Source organism: Berkeleyomyces rouxiae, assembly GCF_048999995.1.
Source record: "Berkeleyomyces rouxiae strain 22BRR77 chromosome Unknown BrBRR77_ptg000001l, whole genome shotgun sequence".
NCBI classification, from domain to species: domain Eukaryota; kingdom Fungi; phylum Ascomycota; class Sordariomycetes; order Microascales; family Ceratocystidaceae; genus Berkeleyomyces; species Berkeleyomyces rouxiae.
Genome location: NW_027396491.1, coordinates 4,425,272 through 4,446,241, shown reverse-complemented (window position 1 = coordinate 4,446,241; position 20,970 = coordinate 4,425,272). Strand labels below are relative to the sequence as shown.

At 51.9% G+C, this 20,970-nt stretch overlaps 7 protein-coding genes across 7 annotated transcripts; 2 read left to right on the top strand and 5 right to left on the bottom strand.

Annotated features, from left to right (window-relative positions):
* Positions 1-4,133: 4,133 nt before the first annotated feature.
* Positions 4,134-6,745, bottom strand: BROUX77_001248 (uncharacterized protein; the record flags this gene model as incomplete). Its single annotated transcript, XM_073745656.1, has 12 exons — positions 4,134-4,449; positions 4,557-4,598; positions 4,686-4,742; positions 4,821-5,018; positions 5,083-5,142; positions 5,211-5,381; positions 5,445-5,925; positions 5,984-6,008; positions 6,067-6,198; positions 6,321-6,386; positions 6,475-6,569; positions 6,694-6,745. The coding sequence occupies 12 exons, from the start codon at positions 6,743-6,745 to the stop codon at positions 4,134-4,136; spliced, it is 1,695 nt and encodes a 564-aa protein (XP_073609483.1).
* Positions 6,746-7,520: 775 nt separating this feature from the next.
* BROUX77_001247 (uncharacterized protein) lies at positions 7,521-8,786 on the bottom strand (the record flags this gene model as incomplete). The annotated part of the gene is made up of 2 exons (XM_073745655.1): positions 7,521-8,495; positions 8,562-8,786. 2 exons carry the CDS (start codon positions 8,784-8,786, stop codon positions 7,521-7,523), a joined length of 1,200 nt encoding a protein of 399 aa, XP_073609482.1.
* Positions 8,787-9,262: 476 nt separating this feature from the next.
* BROUX77_001246 (uncharacterized protein) lies at positions 9,263-10,727 on the bottom strand (the record flags this gene model as incomplete). Its single annotated transcript, XM_073745654.1, has 3 exons — positions 9,263-10,056; positions 10,127-10,551; positions 10,636-10,727. The coding sequence occupies 3 exons, from the start codon at positions 10,725-10,727 to the stop codon at positions 9,263-9,265; spliced, it is 1,311 nt and encodes a 436-aa protein (XP_073609481.1).
* A 655-nt stretch (positions 10,728-11,382) lies between these two features.
* Positions 11,383-12,182, top strand: BROUX77_001245 (uncharacterized protein; the record flags this gene model as incomplete). The annotated part of the gene is made up of 3 exons (XM_073745653.1): positions 11,383-11,580; positions 11,745-12,038; positions 12,108-12,182. The coding sequence occupies 3 exons, from the start codon at positions 11,383-11,385 to the stop codon at positions 12,180-12,182; spliced, it is 567 nt and encodes a 188-aa protein (XP_073609480.1).
* Positions 12,183-13,143: 961 nt separating this feature from the next.
* BROUX77_001244 (uncharacterized protein) lies at positions 13,144-14,687 on the bottom strand (the record flags this gene model as incomplete). The annotated part of the gene is made up of 4 exons (XM_073745652.1): positions 13,144-13,208; positions 13,263-13,551; positions 13,606-14,463; positions 14,637-14,687. 4 exons carry the CDS (start codon positions 14,685-14,687, stop codon positions 13,144-13,146), a joined length of 1,263 nt encoding a protein of 420 aa, XP_073609479.1.
* A 2,071-nt stretch (positions 14,688-16,758) lies between these two features.
* BROUX77_001243 (uncharacterized protein) lies at positions 16,759-19,119 on the top strand (the record flags this gene model as incomplete). Its single annotated transcript, XM_073745651.1, has 1 exon — positions 16,759-19,119. The coding sequence occupies one exon, from the start codon at positions 16,759-16,761 to the stop codon at positions 19,117-19,119; it is 2,361 nt and encodes a 786-aa protein (XP_073609478.1).
* A 564-nt stretch (positions 19,120-19,683) lies between these two features.
* Positions 19,684-20,859, bottom strand: BROUX77_001242 (uncharacterized protein; the record flags this gene model as incomplete). The annotated part of the gene is made up of 2 exons (XM_073745650.1): positions 19,684-20,309; positions 20,370-20,859. 2 exons carry the CDS (start codon positions 20,857-20,859, stop codon positions 19,684-19,686), a joined length of 1,116 nt encoding a protein of 371 aa, XP_073609477.1.
* Positions 20,860-20,970: the final 111 nt, after the last annotated feature.

The window sequence follows — 20,970 nt, the reverse complement described above, 5'->3', positions numbered from 1 at the left end:
ACCCAGAACAGATGCGCCTTGAAAGGGTTTCGGGTGCCCGAGCTAGTGAGATTTGAGGATACAAGACAAAAGTCGATGATCTGTAGTCATGAATGTTGATACATGCATACATACATACATGGTACTTCAAGACTGCGGGCCGACCGAGTCCCGGCGTGTGCACATCGGTTGCTGGGAACGACGGGGCCCCTTTGACGATGGTGATGGATTCCATAGCGGGGGTCAAAGTGAAATTCAAGTTGTTCTTTTCAAGCTACCCGAATCCCACCATATCCCTCGTTTTCTTTTTTGCAAAGGCCAGAAAACCAAGCCAAGCCAAGCCGACGAAGCACGTGGGAAACAAAACCAGGCCCCAAAAAATATACCGAATCTGGGCGACTAGTCGAAAAGTTAATAATCACAAACCATTTCTGGGCTGCTTTGCGTCCTGATCTCGCTGGCTATCGGCGGAGCTAAGTGGGCGACGGGGTCAAAGCTCAGAGAAAGAGAGAGAGAGAGCCCAAGTGAAAAAGGTATGCACTTATCTATAAAGACAAAGCATAAGAAGCCCATAGCGGCTCAAGTGCTGTTGATAATGGCTGTCTTGAGCTTAGCGGTCCGGATTTTGGGCTTAAAAGCTTAGCTTATTGGGATTTGAGCAAGGCCTAAACTGAACAAGCTTAGGACAGGACAACTTGGAGTCCTTCTATTGAAATCGAGGCCCTTCTGTTCTTCGATTGCTCAAAGGACCCTGAGAAGCGCGAGAAGGGGATAACCGGATATGAATTAGTGAGGGGAGGGAACGGGGTTCAGCAGATTTACCTTGGGCCTGTGATGGCTTCAGGACCCCTTTTTGTTGTGTTCGATAGTGGCTTCGACTTCGACTTCGAGATCGTCAGAAAGGCCAGCTTCTACGGGCTTTCTTGTTTCTGCCATGATCTGTCGTCGACGAGGTTCTTTGTGGTTTTCGGCTTTGGCGACGGACCTTGCTGGGGACTTTGCCTCACTATGGCTTTCCAAATTTCTAGTGTGTTACTTGAACGCCACTAACTTTGGCTGGCCAGGCCTGGGGTAAGTAAGAGAGAAGACAAGAATAAAGGCCAAGACAAGCCAGACCAGACCAGACCAGACCAGGGCCAGTACGACTGAAAAAAAGACAAAATGGCTGCAACGTCAGGGACCCGCGGCCATGGACAGGGGAGTCCCTATTCGGAGGCCGTGCCATGATCCCGGTGGCCCAGGGCCTGGCAGGAGCACCAGCGATGTCCATATCCAGTTTTTGGCCTGCCTATCGTGATAAATCAGTATTCTGAAACGGCAACGGGACTGGACTGGGCTGGGTTCATACCTCGATGGGCAAAGGATTGCATGCAGACAAACAATGTTCAAAAGTAGACAGCTTTGTGTGTGCGTGGGAGGGAAAAGCCTCCTGGACGGTACATGCGTGCAGGGTCAATATCGTATGCACTCCTGCATTAGCTTGGAGAGACAATGGGCCCGGCTGACCAATCAGAGAACAGCGATGAGTGAAAAACAGTGCCAAAAACCTGCTGCGAGAAACCTGCAGCAGCGCGCGCCGATGTAAGGAATAGCCCTACAGGTAGTTTTAGTTGATAGAAGGCAGAAGAACAGAGGAGGGGACGAGATAGAGCACTAGAATTAGAAGGATGGTGTTCTGTGGGCGATTCTTTTCATCAATATTTTTTTTTCATTCAAGCTTGGACAAATCATGTATACTTCTCTACTTTTGGTGTTTGAAAATGCCGCCTCGCATTGCCTCCCGATGTCACGAACAGGAGGAAACATGTCCCCCTCTCCCCCCGTGCCGAGGAGAATTCAACAGTTAATTCAGGACAGAAAACTATAAAACAACTGCGGTGGGTGGCGTGTGTTTGGGAGGCAAGATGAAGCCCGGGCCAGGGCCCCACCCACCCACACACCAAAAAAACGCACAGAACACGGGTTCCCGAGTGGGATGGAGGCTGGCTGACTGGCTGGTTGGGTGGGTCATCAGGTGCTAGCCACAAGCTGGACGTGGCTGGGCTACGGCACCGCTGTGGCGCCTCTTCCGCCCGTTCAACGTCGGTTCAAGCCAGAGCTTGTGCTTGTGCTCGTGCTCGTGCTACTTGTATTACCTGCTGGCTGTGGCTTAATACCTTACTTGTCTGCATCACATCGCATCGCATCGCCACAGCCATGCCGCCCAATGCAGGAACAAGATTAGCCTTGCCTTGCCTTGCCCTGCCCTGCTCTGCCCATCCAGCCGGGCCAGCTCGACGCGCATCATCGCGACGCGTGACGTGAACTTGTCGTGCATGCTGCCTCATTTCGGGTGCATGATTGCTTGGGCGACGGCAAGATGGCGATGTGCGAGTCTACGCGCGTGTGTCTAGGAACAGATGCTGGCTGCATCCGTAACATGTCATGCATACTTACAGTTACTTGTCCGTGTGAGTCTGTGTCTCTGTCTGTGTCCGTGTGCTCTTGACGGGCCGCTGTTGGCCATGTGATGTCATCAGAATCTGATACAGTCTCTCACCACCAGCCAGTACGCCCGCGATGAAGACGGCCAATACTGGCAAATGACCAGCTTCCCGTTTCACGCTCCCAAGCACCCACCAACCAAGCCTGCAAATCTTCAAACAGCGCTTCCCGTTCTCGGCACAGATGTCTTGAGCCTGCAACCGACCTACTGGCTCAACCCTGATATCCGACAGACTTTGACAATTCCTTTCATCCTCCTCATTATAATACTCTTGCATATTAGGACCACCAGGAACAACGTGGAGAGACATTGCGGTCAGAGCGCCTGCATCTTGCATGCGCGCCGTCCTTTGGACTCTTTGGACTTGGACTTGCATGTACATACATTTACTACAAGCATCGCTTGGTACAGGGAGAACGTCTGTGCATCGTCCTTCTATGCTACCTGCGCCTGGCCTAGTCCAAAAACATACTGCCGCTCTCTTCTTTTTGCCGTCTCGTTCTTCTCTTTCGGGACGTCTTAGCCCTATTTACACACAAAGTCTTGCTGGGCTAATGGAAGCACTACCCGAATCCAATCTGATGCCGCGCGCGCATGTGTAGACCAGATCGGCAGATGTCGTAGTCGTGTGTACACCAAGCCAAGAACTACGAGGCCAAGGACCAGTCCAAGTGCATCCAACTAACTAGCCATTGTAACTTTGTTCTATCTTCTCTGTTGTCCCCCCCTCGCCAATGGCCGTCTTTCCGAGACGCCGTGCCCTTTTCCGTGGGCCCTGTTTTCTCTTTTTCTTTACGTTCCCGGGACCGTCAGACCCAAGGGAGGGGCTGTCATTGTCACTGACTTGTGACTGTTATGAGCGGGGGAGATGGCACTTGTCTCTGTTTCGCATCTTTTTGTCATTAATTTCGGACTTTTTTTTAATTTTTTTTATTTCCGAATCTGAAAATAGTATCCACATATCTTTTCATACAACTCAAAGCATGTTAACCCACCAGCCTAGTTACCCTATCGTCCTTTGTCAATGACATTCCTGCTCTTACAAGAAATTATATACACACTTACACTTACGCTCCCTCCCTCCGCATGTCCTTCTCTTATCACCCACCACCGCATCCTAAATCCCCCCCTCTCTCTCTCATCGTACGTTTCCACCTTCATCGTGAACCTATATTCCATCCTTGTAACTATTCAATGCCTGTGTTTCCTCTTCTCTCCCTCCCTCTCTTATCGAGATGCTCTTGGGACTGACTAGACACAAGCTAGGCTAATCTGTGCTTTGACTTCTGGAACCCCGCCCGCATCGCATGGCTCGCCCTCTCTTCCCCCCTCCTCCTTGCCCTCCCCTGTCTTTATGCCCATTGCGTCCCGAACTACCCCAAGCTCGCCACCGCACCGCATTCTACAGAAATAGATGCATTGTAGACCATCTTCTATCTCAACCACTGCATAGTACTCATGTGACAGGCTTGACGTACTTGTAAAAAAATTCAAGATTCAACACAAAAAGCAAGTCTTTTTTTCTTCTTCTTCGGGGAGGGTTGCTTTTTTGTTTTTGCTCGCCGTCCTTCTATATAATAGGTAGTATACCCTGAATCATGTGCATATGGCCTGGCATGGCATGACATGGAATCGTCGCCGCTCTGCCTGGCTATCAAAAAAGGATCTCTTACTCCTTCTTCTCGCCCTCCGCATCAGTCACAGGTGCCTGCTCTGCCTCCGTGGCAACATCGCCAGCAGCCACAACGCCCTCCTCTGGCACAGCAGCGGCAACAGCAACGGCACCGGCAGCGACAGCGACAGCCGCAGCAGCAGCAACGCCCTTAATGCCGTGAACAACTCTCAAGCCCTCGGCTTGACGCGTAATGTCATCTAGGTCCTTTTTGCGCTGGATTCTGGCCTTGACCTCCTGTGCTAAGTTGGCTAGAGGCACGAGGACGCCCTCCTTCTCAGGGTGACCATCACGAAGACCCATCTCCTTGACCCTAAAATAAGAAAAAAAAAAACACATTGAGATTAGCTTTTTGTAGTGACGTAGTGGGCGGTCTGAGCAATAAAAGGATGAAGGGAACAAAAAAACCAAGAAACTTACTTGACTTGGCCCTTGGCCATCTCATCTTCGCCAAGAATGCAGCTGTTGGTTTGTGTTTGTTAGCAACCATAACTATTCATTGGTGGCCCTGTAAATCCCCCGAAAAAGAAGAAAAAAAAAAAAACTCACGCAAAAGGCACACTATTGCTCTCGGCAGCCTTGAACTGGTTGGGCAGACGAGGCTTGCTAAAGGCGAGGAAAAAAACGTTAGTCATGAACCAATCACATGCAAGGCGTTTAAACGTTTACACTGAATAAACTTACGTCTTCCACAGAGTCTCGGCGTTGATTCCCGCATCCCACAAGGTGGCCAGAACCTGCATGCGCTCCTTGATCAGGCCAGAGCCAAGAGCCATTACGAACACGTCGACGTCATTCTTGCGAACCTCGCGGTTCTCCGCAGCCAGCCGGGCCTTTGTGATGGAGAAGATACGATCAATACCGAACGAGATACCAACACAGCTGTATATAGTTAGATCATGCCAAGTGTACAGGGAGAAAGGGGTAGGCCCAATAGCTGACTTACGGGATCTTGCTCTTGGGAGAGAACATGCCGACCAGTTCGTCGTAGCGGCCACCAGCGGCACTGATTGGGAAGGCATCAGGTTAGCTTGCAGAATCAACATGTCTATATACAAACCGTGGAAGACTTACACACTGCCGACACCGACAGAAGGGTCAGATGACCGGTCATCATCCTCAGAAAGCTGCTTTTTGGGTTTCTTGCTCTTCTTGGATTCGCCCTCAGCAGGGGCGGCTCCGCCAGCAGGAACCTCGGGTCTAGACTCTTTAGTGACAACCTCGAAGATAAGACCAGTGTAGTAGCTATAATTGATTAGCACAGTGTTCTAAGATTCGGAACGGCGCCGTCATCATCAGAGAACTTACTCAAGACCGCGTGCCAGAGAGAGGTCAAACGACACAGGCTCAAGACACTTGAACGCATCAAGGTACATGAACAGCAGCTCCAAATCGTCCATGCCAGCCTTCATTGAGGCATTGGACGCCAGCTCAGGGTTTTCTCTGAGCTTCTGCAGCAGATCCTGCTTGCCCTTGAGCACAACCCACTCGCCAATCTTGTCTGCGACATCTTCGGCCAGTCCCTTTTCTTCAACCATCTCCTTGCGGACTTCGGCCCAAGGAGCCTTGTCAAGCTTGTCAACAGCAGACGATATTGTGCGAATCTTGTCGGCAGGGACGCCGCACACCTCAAAGATACCGTCGAGGATCTTGCGATGGTTCAGCTTGATGGTGTAGTTGCCGGCCCAGCCAAGGCCGTTGAAAACTTCGGTGATGATGCGGATGATCTCGCTGTCGGGCAACATGGCGTCGTAGGTGCCGGCAATGTCGAAATCGCATTGGTAGAACTCTGTTACATGGCATTAGAATAAACGATGCAGATAGGGGGAATTGAGAGCTGATCATACCTCTCATGCGGCCCTTGGTCACGGCCTATGACGTCGTTAGCACGAAATGTAACAGGGAAATTGGATAGCAACACCAAACTTACAGGCTGGTCGCGACGGTAGACCTTGGACAGGTTGTACCGCTTAATGCTCTGAATGTCCTTGTTCATGGCCAGGAAACGCGCAAAGGGAACCGTCAAATCGTATCTCAGCGAGCACAGTTCACCACCCTGGTCCTGTTATCGTAAAGTTGTGTAAGCCAAGCTGGGACTTTGTCTGGTGAAGGCGCATGGCGCAATGGCGTTTGGGAAAAAAAAATGGTTTGGGACGCGAGGCGTTGGAGGGGATATTCAGGTACCTTGAGGTCATAGATGAGCTTGGAATCCTCACCATACTTGCCGGTGAGAATCTCCTTCAGCTCGAACTAAACATACACAGAGTCTGGGTTAGCTTTGACGTCACATGTCCTGCAGAAAGATGCGGCGCATCGCGGAAGCCAGAGGCTCACATACCACAGGCTGATCCAGAGTTACACCACCGTGCTTCTTGAAGACGCCAGTGATGGTCTGGAAAATGTGGTCGCGGATAGTAATATCCGTACCGAACCCTATTTGGAGGCATTCTCTAGTCAGAACGGAGTATAAAACCGCGTGCCGGGTTGAGCCTCCAAGAAGCAATTCCAAATAACGAGAGCCGCATGGCTACACGAGGGGGGGGCCAGCAAAACGCACAATCACGGGTGCCCTTGGGGGTCTTGAGCTCGAACTTCTGCTTGGCGCCCATTTCTGCTTTTTTTTGGGTTCTGTTGCAATTGAGATACAGTGGAGTGCTGGAATATGATCGTCGGGCGAAGGAGGCCGTCACAGTCGCAGTCCTTGGTGGGCTAGAAATCGAAGCGATGATGGTTCGGGAGGTCCGAGTAGTGGCCAGTACAAGCGAAAGTTGTTCGAGTCGGCTTCTAGAGAGTCGGGCAGACTGCAATCGTGCACTCAGCGGCAGCTTCATTCACGATCTGGACAAGGCAAGGTCAGAAGGAGGAAAAAGAAATCGAATCCACGGCCCTGATTAGTGAAAAGGAAATTCTTGGGGTCTCTTTGGAACAATCGCACGCTTGCTTAATCCAAGCCAAGTGACTCACCGTGTACATACATACGGGGGACTTACCATGAAACGGGGAAGTTCGTTTAGTGCATAACGTAAGTTTTTTTTTTCTTCCATGTGCGGAACCAACATACCGCTGTTTTGGCAAAAGGCACGGAGAATGTAGAGTCTGATGGCGGGGTGATTGGTGGTGGGGCTAGAATGTGGGGCTAATTAGCAATCAGAGTCCGGTTGAAAGACAATCTCATCAGTGTGGTTGCACGAAAGACACAGGGGTCACTGCACTATGTGTTTTAATGCCTAAACTGGTTAGATGCAATCAATATCTGTATACATGCAAGTCATCCAATGCCATGTGATTGATATGTGAGAAAAGACAAAGCCTATGTTTGGTGTACAACGCAATTCTAGCCCTAGCATGCATAAGGGCGGTATCAAGCTTTAAGGCTGTTTCTATTTACTCAGTCAAGGCTTCATCCCACTCCTCCAGCACCGCCTTGACGACCAACGACTCTTGGGTTACCACAAAGTCGTGACCGCCAGGGAGCTGCATCACTTTGACGTGCTCCTCGCCGCCCATGAGCGGCAGCGCATCTGCGCGGAATTCATCCTCTAGAATGATCTCGTCGTCCCGGGCCAGCAGCACAAGCGTGGAGTTCTTGGGCCTCTTTGCGATCTTGGCATATGCTTCACTCTGGTCCGCAAGGGGTGCATTGCGCACGCATGACATAAAGGCCGGCACAAATCCGGCGTGGTTTTTGACCATCCAGGGCACATAGCGGCGCATACGCACATCCAGTGGCGCGTCTTCCTCGCCAGCGACGGGCTGGATCTCTGCCGCCCCAATGTCGATGAAGCTGTCTGTCACCCGTGAGGAGGATTCGTCTTCACCGGCATCTGCTTTTTCACTCATACTTCCCTCAGTCGTGTTGGCCAGCGTGCTATTTTTCTTCGCAGAAAGTGGGGTCTGAAGGCGCAACGACGTGAGATATGCCAACAGAGTCTCGGGGATGAGACCGGATGTGAAAATGTGGCGCTGCAGTCCGAAGCTCGCCGGACGGATCATTCCCGATGGTGCAAACAAGACAAGCGACTTGACAAGCTGGGGGAAAGCGCTGGCAAAGTTCACGGCGATACCTCCGCCCAACGAATATCCAACGACTCGCAGCTTCTGGGCGCCAGTCCACGATAAGGGCGACGATGTTAGGGCGTACATGGCCTGGGTGACGTAGAGAGCTGCGTCATGGGGAATATCTCGCACACCGTCACTGTATCCTCGGCCAAAAAGATCGAAGAGCATGACACGGTAGCCGCGGTCAACAAATCGTTGGGCAACTTTGGAAAGAATGACGCAGGGTGTGCTGATGCCATGAATGAAGAGCACGCGAGGGCCATCCTTGGGTCCCCATTCATACACTCTAATCGATCCATACTGTGGATATTGTGTTAGTCCTTATATCGTGAGGTATGTATGAGGTTTTCATGGACTGGGTGTTACCGGTGTATCAACATCACGCGCTCCAGGGAGCATATCCGGTGTATAGTCTAGCTTAAGAAGCTCCTCGGGACTGAGATATGGCAGCACTGTCTTCAGTGGACTGGGAATGACTCGCGGCTTTTTGTGAGCCAGAAGTTGGTGAGTAACGGTAGCTATGGCAATAGTAGCCATAGCTAGGACAGTGCCGCTCCGGCCGTCAGCGACATCGAGAAGGCGGGAAGTCATAGCTGTATCTTTGTAGCAGTTTTGTAGTCAAGAAAGTAAAGTTGTTGGCAGCAAGAAAGGTGTCAGGAGAGAAAATTGGACATAGGAGACCTTTTGTTCTGTCGGGGTCCGAGGGACATGCGATAAGGGCAGGGGAGCTTGACTCTTGTAGCTGTAGATATGCAGATTACCTTTGAGACACAGCTTGATGGCCTCACTGGACAAACACTCCTAAAAGCTAAATGCGCAGCACGATATAGATAGGAGTAGTTTGGTAAGGGTAGATAGCTGCCTAACTTTATGCTAGTTGATGTGTATTTTCTTACTGAAGCTTAGGCTTCGTTGTTTTTTCAGATCTTGAATGAAGATCGTCTTAACCCCAGAGAACATGTCATCTAACCCTAAGTAGTTATGTATAACTAAGGTAACAAGACTTTGCTATTATATGTTATGACGGAAACAAAATCAACAATCAAAAGATGCCCAAGTTCCAAAACTCAAATAGTGTATTCTTTCTGTAGCATCTTTGCAATGGTATTGAGTTGGATATTGCTCGTACCCTCGTAGATAGCACCAATCTTGCTGTCTCTCCAGAACTTCTCAGCAAGACCCTCACGAACAAAGCCCATGCCACCCATCCACTCGACCGCCAGCCCGCTGACACGACCGGCCACCTGGGAGGCGTAGAGTTTGGCCATGGCCGCATCCATAACAAAGTTCTCACCGGTTTCTTTCTTGCGTGCTGCGTTGTAGACTAGCGCCCGGGCGGCTTGGATCTCTGTCCAGCTCTGGGCAATCTGGTGCTGCATGCCCTGGAACTCGCCAACCAGCTGGCCGAACTGTTTGCGGTCGTTCCACACATACTTGACGGCATTTTCAAAGGCGCCCAGAGAGAGACCGGTCATCTGGGCCGCAATGCCGATACGGCCCTCGTTTAGAAGATTGATGGCGTACTTGTAGCCTTGGCCGACTTCACCGAGGATGTTCTCCTTGGGGACTTCAACGTCATCAAAGTTGAGAACACAAGTGCTGCTAGCTCTGATGCCGAGTTTCTTTTCCTTTTTAGCTATCGAGAAACCGGGAGTGCCTTTATCAACGATGAAGGCAGTGATGCCTTTGTAGCCCTTGCTGGGATCAACGTTGGCAAACACAATGAAGAAGCCAGCTTCCATAGAGTTTGTGATCCACATCTTGGAGCCGTTGATCTTGTAGCCATTAGCGGTGGGAGTGGCCTTGGTTTTCAGGGCGAAGGCATCTGAGCCAGACACGGGCTCCGACAAACAGAACGAACCTATGTAGTGCTGGGTTAGCTCCTAGACGATTCAGGCATTCACAAGAGCCAATACACACGCAAGACTTACCAACAGTATTAGTAGCGAGTTTAGGTAAATAGCGCTCCTTGAGACTTTTACTCGCCCACTTTATGACGGCGGTATTGACCAATGTGTTGTGAACATCGCACAAAACACTAACACTGGGATCAACCCTCGCAAGCTCCTCGATTCCAACAATAGCAGACGTGAAGCCCATCCCTGCACCACCGTAGACCTCGGGGATTTCGATGCCCATCAGACCTGCCTCAAAGAGACCTTCGACAACGGCGGGGTCCATAGCCTCGGCCTCGTCCATGTCACGTACTTTTGGGAGAATCATATCGTTGGCGAACTTGGAAACGGTTTCCTTCATGGCGGACTCGATTTCCGAGAGGTGGGTGATGGGTGTGGGAGTCAGGTCGGTCAAGTCGACGTGATTCTTGTGCGATTGCGATGCCGAGAAAGTGCGGATACTGACATGTGAAGATGGAGGTGTTAGAGAGAATAGACTTAATGATATGGGCTAGAAGATGAAAAGGGGAAATAAACACACTCACCCATTGTATACTGGAGCTCTGAAAGCCACCCGGGGGGCAGTCGTCAAAACGGTCCGCATAGACGGTCTGATAGTGCGTGCGATGAGTGTCATGTTGTTGATGTATAGATTGCTTGATGAGTTCAAGAAGAGATGAGAACGAGGGACAGAGAAAGGGAGCCAGCTGCGATATTTAATCTTCAACAAGGGAGGAGAATGAGAGAAAAAGGCACGTTTCAAGGATTCCCGTACGTCTGCAGAGCGTTTTAGCCTGTCTTGCTACGGCTTCACATCCAAAGAGCGACGCTTTAGTATCCTTTCTCTGCACATGTGCCGAGGATATCCACACCACGGTCCTCAAGCTAAGCCGCCATGACGCTTTCACAAGACAAAAAAACTTGGGGTTCTGCAACACTGGCCAGAGCTCCAAAAAGCTGCATCCCTGCCACTGTGTCCAGGGCCAAAAGTTGGGGACTATCGATAAGCAACCACTTGAGGACAACGCTTTAGCGGGGTACTGCCACCTCTCCAAAAACAACAAGTCTACGGTCAGTACCCGACAAATAGCCGCACTAAAATACAACTGGGCTGAGTCAGCGGCTCATTTTTCGAAACGCCCGTGGCTGGCTGGGGGTCCCGGCCGCAACGAACGACGCCGGAGATCCCTCTCTGCTCAGCTCCTGCGCGCCTGCTGCTGATTTCCCCGCTCCAATACCCCCGGCTCGCCCGCTCTTTTCCCGCTCTCGAAATACGTGCCGTGTCCGCCGAGATGGTTGTTGGCATGTTCCTCCGCCGACTGGCTACGGGCCCGTCCTATCGCTCCATGTTCCGGGCCGCCTCGACTGCCATTGCTGCCCCCGCTGCGGCGCCAATTGCCCCCCGCCCGTCTCTTGCGATCCAGGCTGTTGCGGCCAGGGCTTTTTCGTCGACCCCTGCACGCCCTGCGACTATTATGCAGGTCCTCCGTGTAGGTTTCCCTTGTTACAGGACGCCGTATACATGACGTCTCGGACCATTACAATGCTGTTCTGGCAATTTATTGCTTCTTGATGAAAAGACCTTGGAATTGATCTGGCCATCCACATCTTTTGAATATACGATTACGTTACTAACGCAGTTCTTTGCTCGTAGGGTTGCCGTAAGGGAAAGCGTGCTCGTCACGCTACCTCACCCGCTCTATCGAGTATCGACTCGCCGATGAAGAAGGGCGTCTGCCTCAAAGTTGGTATTGTTCGTCCCAAGAAGCCCAACTCGGGCGAGCGCAAGACAGCTCGTGTGCGTCTTTCTACCGGCAGAGTCATCACGGCCTACATCCCCGGCGAGGGCCACAACATCCAACAACACAGTGTCGTCTTGGTGCGCGGTGGCAGAAGTCAAGATTGTCCCGGTGTGCGGTACCATTTGGTCCGCGGAGCCCTTGATCTGGTAAGTCTAATCGGTACTTAGAAATACGCTAGTAGAGGCATGCATTCTAATCAAGTGTGCAAATCACAGGGTGGTGTCAACAACCGCATGACCAGCCGCAGCAAGTACGGCGCCAAAAAGCCCAAGAAGGCGACAGTCGCGTAAAATCGAGGGCTGCTAGAGATATCACGGCAGTAGTAGCAGGAGTAGGAACATGAACAGCATCAGCGCTGACGTCATATACCCGCCCATGGGCATAGCTACCGCCTCTGCACGAAGCCATTGTACCATAGTATAATTTTCTTATTGATTTTCTTTTTGGCATTGAGTTGAAGCCTAATCTCGACAGGAAACCTGCCACAGAGAGAGAGGCTGAATCTATACAGATGCGAGAACACGAAATGCACTGCAGCGTGGGAATAGAACATGCTCGCCTTGTTCTTGGCAAATGCGAGCGCCAACTGTTACACAGGCTGTATCGAGGTTAGCGCTGAAAGAGCACAGCATATGCCCAAGACCCAACCATTTATGTCGAAAGTGTATAGCTATCTGTGGTTAGTCGGACCACTTTTTGAAATGTAGTATTCACAAGTACGTGTGTATCTATGCCCATGTCTCACTCTGGCCATCATAATGCGATATATCCTTGTCTGAGCGGAATCCCGGTCGGACTATAAATCCACCGAGCATGCGACTGCAGCTGGGCGGAAGAGTCGGGTGGGACTGAACGAAAACTATTCCATATTGTTTTTGCTGGTATCTCAGGAATACGAAGCCTGAATTTGAGCAGGCTGTCTACCTGTGTATCTGTGTCTTGGACAGGGACCTTTTATGAGACACAGCATATAGTTGCTGTATTTACGAGATATTCACGTAGTGGCATATTATCATGATATTAAAGTGTTCCGTCATTGATCATTTCATCAAATTAACCCGCATGTATGAATGCAGAAAACAAAAACAGAACGTCCCAGATAAATCCCTGACTCCGAAAATATGTGATGACAAACCATAAACACAGGTACGGCTTGCGTGCCAGTAACCGAAGACGAGACTTGAATTTTCAAAGAAAATTGAACGCCGTACCACACAAAGAACCCAAGCGAAAAAAAGAAGAAAAGTGGGCTCAAGTCTGACTCTCGTAGCCTTCGGGCTTCTCCATGTCGTTGATTTCGAAAAATCGAGAGGTGCCTGGGTTGTTGGTTAGCTTGGAATTTAAAAGCTGTAGAATGAAGAATAACGCACAAGAATATCCTTTCCAATCAAAGTTGTCCTTTGGGTTGCAGTGGCAGCGCAGGTCTAAGCGCTTCTTTTCGTTCGTCGGGCAATGTGTGAATGGAACGTGGTAATAGGCGATGTCGTCGAAGAAGTGAATCTCATCTTTCTTAAGCATCAGACTGGCGGCAATGGAGTGAACAGGTGCGTCGCCCCAGCGCTCGTAGAAGAAGCCACTGTCCTTGTCCAGGGACTCGAAGAAATCAGTGTAGGCCTGAGAACGCAGCCAGGACAAACTGCCAACTTCAAAGTTGGACCACTGAAGAAGATGTTAGAAATGGGCCCAGGACACAAAGAGGAGAGTGAAACTTACGAAATGGCAGCGGTTGTATGTCTCACCACCATCGTCACTGATGAACTCCATAGAGTTTCCCTCGGCGATATGCTGGGGGTAGTTCTTCATAAACTTTTTGGTACTATCCCAGAGGGTGGGGATGGTCTCAATGTACTCGTAGAGCGACAGGACAAAGCTGTATTTCTTGCCGCTCTCAGCCATGACACGGAAGGGATCGTAGTGGATATCACAGAAGAGCTCGATCGAGGGCTCCACGCGCCAGTAGTACTCGTAGTTCATCATGATGGGCTGACGGAAGAAGAAACCGGACTCGAAGCGGCACATGTGGCGGTAGCTGACGGAATCGCCGTAGATGATCTTGCGTTCAGCCATGTCTTGGCGCACCTTCTTCTCCTTCTCCATGTCGATCCAGTCAGGGTAGGACCAATGCTCCTTGGGGATCTCAACATAGTGAGCCTGGCCCGAAACCAGAGATGAGGTGATCTTTTTGAAGGTGGCATCGAAGGGCTTATCGTTCATAAAGACCCAATCGTAGTTGTACCGGCGGTTAAAGCGGTCCTCGACTTGGCGGATAGACTTGGCGATATCCCAGACGTCAGAGTTGCGAGCCAGAGTGATGAAGGTGGCGTTCATGCGCGGGCCGGGTGCTGTGCCGACCAGGACGTCGTCCCAACCAGGCTCGCCGGGGTTCATGGGCATTGGGTAGTCGGCGGGGTCGTACGGCATGCCGACAGCAGGGCGTTGGCCGTCATTTTTCAGGTCCACGGCGGGGTGGCTCGGCGGCGCTTGAGCATTGGAGCTGGTGGTGGCGGGGTTAGGTTTGCTGAGAACAGCACTGTAGTTGGAGCTGGAAAAGAACAAGAACAGAGTGAGGGCCTAGAGCACCATGAAAAAAATTGGGGTTAGCAACGTGTAGCGTATGTAAAAGAAAAAAAAATGAGTAACCACAGCAGCAACTCCGACTATAGCCGGTTGCAGCTCCCAATATCATGCGATGCTGGAGTTAAAGATGAGGTCAAGGCGGGCATTCTAATGCAGGGAATCCGTACAAACACAGCGATGACCAAGTATCGCGAGTAGCGAGCGCCGCCGGTTAACATGGTGGCAGTGGCAGTGGCGATGGCTGAATCAGAATTCGACTGAAGAGGGCACAAGTAGCAACACGCCAGAAGACTTCAGGGTGGAAGAGATGAGGCGAAAGACAGCTCGATTTCTCGAGGAGAAAGGGAATGGAAAGGCAGCCTATTTTAAACGAAATGCCAGACGGGGGGCAAGGAACGCAGGGAACACAGTAAGAGCAAACAAAGCGAAAGACAGGCAGAAGCACGGAGGTACTTGTATGCAGGTTCGCACCCAGACGGGACTTATTCGTACCTAGGCGGGGCTTGACTGTTTTGCTGCTGTACGTCAGCAGGCTCTGTCCCCCTAGCAGCCCCTCAGCGGTGGTTTTTGGCGGTACTTGCCCCTGAGCCACAGCAGACAATAGCACAGCACAGGGCACGCAGGGCAGCCTGGGAGGCCTATCGCAGCGGATGCTTGTACCTGTACACTACACATACGAGCATGCAAGATAGTTCTGGCAGACATACGAATGCTCTCCACAATAGGAAATAAGGAACACAGCCGGCAGACAGGCACATACGTAACGGCGTCATAAGCTGACACGAGCAGAGGGATCGCTAAAGGGCGGGCTAGGCCACGAGCATGCCAGCTTTGCTTGGGCTCCCTTGACATACCCACCTGTGTCCCACCTGGGAGCTCACTTTGACGCGGAGGCCGATCTCCTGTCACTGCCGTTCTGCTGCTCCAGCGTCTGTGTGCTTTATGCTAGGATCATTAACCTTTACGCCAACTGATCGAACGGATCATGCTGGCGTCAGTGGTTTCCAGCACCGCACCCGAAAGGCCACCGCAAAGTATGTACAAGTACCTTCTGGTCAAAGTACGTGCCAATGTGCGCTGTCTGAGACTTCAGCTGCAGCCGCCGTTTAGCCGAGTACATGTTCATGATTGTACTACTGCAGACACTGACTGGCTTGGTTCTCTCGCCCGAGCTGGCCGCTGCACGCGAACATTGTCTTTCGCAATGTTGCTCGGCATGACAAGCCCTGAGAACACCACTTCTTGCCCTCCAATTTCACCATCCGGGAGCCAAGATGATTCATGGGGTGGGCATACGTAGGCACACCTACGTGCGCCTCCGACTATTTGTTTCTACAGGCACAGGGGTCAAGCGCCGGCTTGTGCCTGTAACTATTCGATGGTTTCGACCTAATCCCTTTTGGGCTGCATTCGACGTTAGTGGAAGCTTGTCATGATGGTCCGAGGAATGAACGGCTGACTGGTACGCAATCTCATGAAAGAATTCAAATAGTATAGTTACAAGTACAAAGGGAACAAAGTTGCAGAACACAAGGGGCTATCCGAAACATTGACACGCTCCCGGCCATGACCTGGACCACAGGCGGAGAACACATGTCATCTAGTCGGTACGTGGCCAAAGATCGCCGAGTTGGGCATGGACTTGTGTCGTCAAGGTCGCACACAATACATGCAGGGCAGAAACATGTGTGGCTGGCAAATCGCCGAGACACACCGACCGAATGTGGCGTCAACTTGATGCGCCACATGGATCATCATCCCCGTAAACTCTGGCACTTGGCATCTGGCACCTGGCAGCCGAAAGCTGAGCCTCTGTTTTCAAACTAACCTTGCCCCGCTAAAAATATTTGCCTAAGGTGGCCAATTTGTGGCGACGTTTTGTCTTGCCATATCTCGTCATCTTGATCCTTCTTTTCATCCTTACCTCAGCGTCTTTCCCGTTTCTCAATTGTTGCTGTGCTAGAGTGAGACTGCTTCTTGCCGTAATATTCCCGGCTCACATAAATTATCGCCTGGCATTTGAACATCCATCTGTCTCAACCCAGCTGGCCCCTCCGTGTGCGATCAAGGGATTCATTCATGCAGCCACATTTCTAATACTACGTGATACTTCGTGATCCAGTTGGTAAGTATACATTATCTACTTGTATCGGAAATGGGTGACCTGTCCCATTCCATATTCAAGGCCTCTCAACCGCAATTTGTCGACACCTAGCATGATCGAAGACACTGACTTTGAGTTTTGATACAGCCTGACCATCTCCTGCGCCATTTACCCCCACTTCCGCCATGGCCTTTTCGAACAACGACCGCCATAACGCTACAGCGCCTGGATTTTCCCAGGCGGACGATCCCTTTGCTGGCCTGTCCGGCGAAAATGAGGGAGAAACCATCGACTTTGAGGATACCTATGATGGCCTGGGCGACCAACTCCAAGAAACCGGCGATGACTTGAATGACGATACATTTGGAGGAGGCACCGGTGATGCGGGTGTCGGCCGCGACTTTGACTTTTTCGGTCAGACGGCCCGTGTGGCCAATGCCATGGAGGAGGAGCACATGCGTTTCAATCGGCAGTCTGGCAAGGCCGCCTCGCACCCTGCGCCACCTCCCCAGCAGTCATCATACTACATGAACGATTCCGCTCCTCAGCAAGCCCCGAAGCCTATCCGCTCTGGCTACGAAAAGTATACGGAACCCGACCCGGCTGATCTTCATGTCGATCTTAGTCTTTGGGGAATGGCACCCTCCAGGCCTTCTCCTGCCGCTGCTCCTGCTCCCGCTCCTGCGACCTCCACCCGCAAAGTCATGAGCCTTGAAGAGGTTGAAGCTGCCATGCGTGCCGGAGCTCAGCAGCCTCAGCAGATACCGATGCCGGCCCAGCCTCAGCAACACCAAATACCTGCTCCTATTCCCGGTCTTCCTGAACAGGACTTCTTGTATGCCAAGATCAAGTCTGCGGAGCCTCAGGCCCAACAGCAACAGATGTTCCATGAGGGACAGCAGGTTTTGCCCCACATAATGCACGCCCATGCTCAACAGCACCTTCAGATGCTGCAGCGTGCCCAAATGATGGGTCTCAAGCCTAGTCAGATCCCCATCAACCAGCTCCATGCTCTGCAGCAAATGCAGGGTCAAGGCCATAACCGCTCTGCCTCAGCCATGGGTGGCCTGAACCCCATGCTCAATGTTTCTCTAACTGCTGAAGAAAAGGCCATGTTCCTCGACCAGGAAACCAAGAGAGCCAAGCGAAACCACAAACTTTGGCTTCTTTCGAAAGATAATGGCCTGATGACGCACCAAGACAAGAACTTCATTACTCGTATTCAGCTTCAGCAGCTTGTGACTGCTACTGGTATCTCGCTGGATCCTAACGACGAGGTCGCTCTCAACAACGACTTTTATTACCAGGTCCATGCCTCTATCAGTGGTGGCCATCGCATGAACCCTAACCAGCCGCTCAACAACTTTGCGCAGACGTACCTAAACCAGACGGGCAACCGCCATGGACGTCGTGGACGCACGGGTGAGAACCACATTCAGCGCATGGAGCAGCAAGTTCAGCGCGCCGTCGAGGCAGCCAAGAACAAGCCCAAGCAGCCGCAGCTCGTTGTTGCCGGTAGTCTGGGCAAGATTTCCTTTAGCAATGCCAAGACACCCAAGCCTCTGCTGAACATCCGCAAGCTCGAGAGCAACGACAAGAAGACACCTAACACCTCGGCGCTTGATCGCAAGGTCGTTCTTCGCAATATCGAGAAGGTGTATGAAACACTGATGAAGCTTGAGGACCACAGCCGTCTGATGCCTCGTCCTTCCATGCCTGGTTCGGGCATCGATGAGACTGAGTACCAGAATCAGCACAAGGAATGGTCCGAGAAGGCTCAGACATACAACAACACTTTGTGGGAGGCGCTCAAGGTTCACGAGCCCATTGGTGCCACCTCTATTCACCCTTTCATCGCTTTCTTGTCTTTCAGCAAGGGTAAGAAGGCCATCCCGCGTGTTTTCAGTTTTGCATCTGTTGAGCAGCGCACTACCATTTTGACCATGATTGTCTACCACCTGGATAAGCTGGATGTGGTTGCTGGCGCTCAGATTGACACGGGCGAGGTTGCTCTGAACTCTGCCCTGCGTGAAAACATTGACCTCTTCTCAACCGCTGTCATGCCTTCTCTGTTCCGCTTCCTCAACGACTCTGACTTGAGCATTGTGGATGGCCTTTTGGATCTCATTTCGACATCATTGAACCTAGATCTCATTGCCCGCACGCGCATCGGAACTTCGATGTTGACTCTTATTCTGAGTCGCGCCGAGCTTCTGAAGCAGGCCGGCGGTGGAAACCCTGGCCTGTGGGCCAAGTGGGACAAGACCTTTGGCAACTTCTTTGACACCCTATCGCCCTCGCTGCCCTTCATTTTCCCCGGCAGCGTTGTCTCGGGAGAGGACATTTATGTATGGCAGTTGCTGGCTGCTATCGGTGTTAGTGCCTCGCCTGAGCAGCAGCAGCGACTGGTTCTCTCAGTCAAGGACCGTGTACTGAGCACTGTCTCCCATGCCAAAACACTCCCTCAGCCGCTTTCTGCACAGAGACTTTCTAATGTCAATCTCTTCATGCAGTCCATTGGTCTGGATGTTGAGCTGCTTGGTTAAGAATAGTACCCTTGATGGGTCATTGATTTATCCTTCTTCTCCGCTCACTTTGCTTCTTTTATTCTTTTCTCGCTTTGATATTTACCATGTGCTTTTTTTCCTTTGCTCTCTGCATACCCATTTATTCTTGTCTCTGCTATAATTATAATTCGGGTTCGACGTTGTCGCTCGACGCAAGAGGCCGGCGCTTATTTACAGCCATAAGACCCTCCAGCTGGTCAAGACCTCACTTTTCACAAAGTCTTTCCCTGGAAGCACAAGTTCCGTTTCTTGAAATATAGAAACGACTAATGCTGTACTCAAAATTTAAAAAAATCATGGTTCAGTCCTTGGTCATGTTAATCGTTTTGTTATTGTTTGTTTTTGGTGCTTGTTTGTTATTTGGAATTCGAGTAGTTAGGCTTTTGTGCTTCAGATCGACGCACTCGTGAATCAACTCCTGTCCGAACCATGTCTTACTGCTCTTCAATTTGGCGAGTCTCTAGTAAATCAAAGTTCTATATTCAAGTGCACTTCGCTATCATTCATGTGCCATGTGTAACCTGCAAAAAATCCGCCCGACTTCTAATCCAGATCCATCGCCGACGACTTCGCCTGGCTTCTGCCTGCTGCCACGTCAAAGGCAACCTGCTTGCCCTTTCCTTCGCTCTTTATCTTTGCACTCATCTGCGATTCCGCCACAGCATTCGGCCGCGCCGCACCGCTGACAGCCTCGAACAGCCGGACGTCGTCCCAGCGAGTCTCGAGCTCCTTGAAGGCATTGCTCAGCTTATTGACGGGATCCGGCTTAATCTTCTTGGTCTTGTCCTTGTCGTCGCCGGCCTCGGCGAGCGCCGCCGTCGGCGGCGCATTGACGCCGTTGCGCAGCGGCAGCAGCGTCTCCTCGTACGCGTCCCACGCCTCGTCGACGTTCTCGTCCGTGTACGGCAGCTTGCGCCAGCGCTCGCCCTGCACTGCGCGCAGCCGGTCGGCCATGGTCTCCGTCACTACCTCGCCCGTGTCGCCGGCTGTCTTGACTGTCATGTGAATGGCGCGCGCGGGCCCCGCCGTCGCGCCGCTGGTCCCGCCGCCGGCACTGTCCTTGGATGACGCCTGGGCCGTGGCTTTGTCCAGCTGTGCCAGCGCGTCGACGTGGTGCAGCTGCGGGCGCAGATGAATAAAAGACTTGACAGGCGTAAAGTGTAGTTCATCTGCGGGTGGGAGTGAGTGTTAGTCTAGCGTGCGCTTTGCTCTGGTGCAATTATGCTTACCTTCATGGAACGCGCCGACCATGTACGTCACGGGCTTGTCGTTGGGGTGCTGGCCGCCCAGAGTCTGCATGTGGAGCACGCGGCCCTGGCGGGCTTCATCGGCCCACTCTCCGCCGCTGCGCAGGATATCCTCCTTGCGCTTTCCGGGGCCAGCGGCCCTGGTCGGCGGCGCGCCAACGCCGAAGCCACCGGCGAGGCCGTGGCTGCCCCCGCCCTTGACAGCCATGCTCTCGGTGAGCACCTTGCCGTACTGCATGCCGCGATCGCGGTCGTAGCTGTCCATGGTGTTGAGCGGCAGGTCGATCTCGACCATGCCGGTGTTGCTCTTGATGCGCATTTCGTGCGGCGGGGCTTCAAACGGTCGTGCATCGGGCCCGCGGCGGTTGAGCTGCTGGAGAACGAGGAGTTGCTGGTTGGGTGGAAGCGCGGGGTTGAGGAAGATGTCGTATGTCGCGACGATGGGGTCGTCGTCATCGTGGCAGGGAGACATGGTGGGGGATGTACAGGGGAGGCTAGGTGACGTGAGTTGTGGTTTTTCGAGAGAGCTGGGATATGCTGAAACAACAGATAGAAAGGCTGAAATGGCAAATAAAAAGGAGAA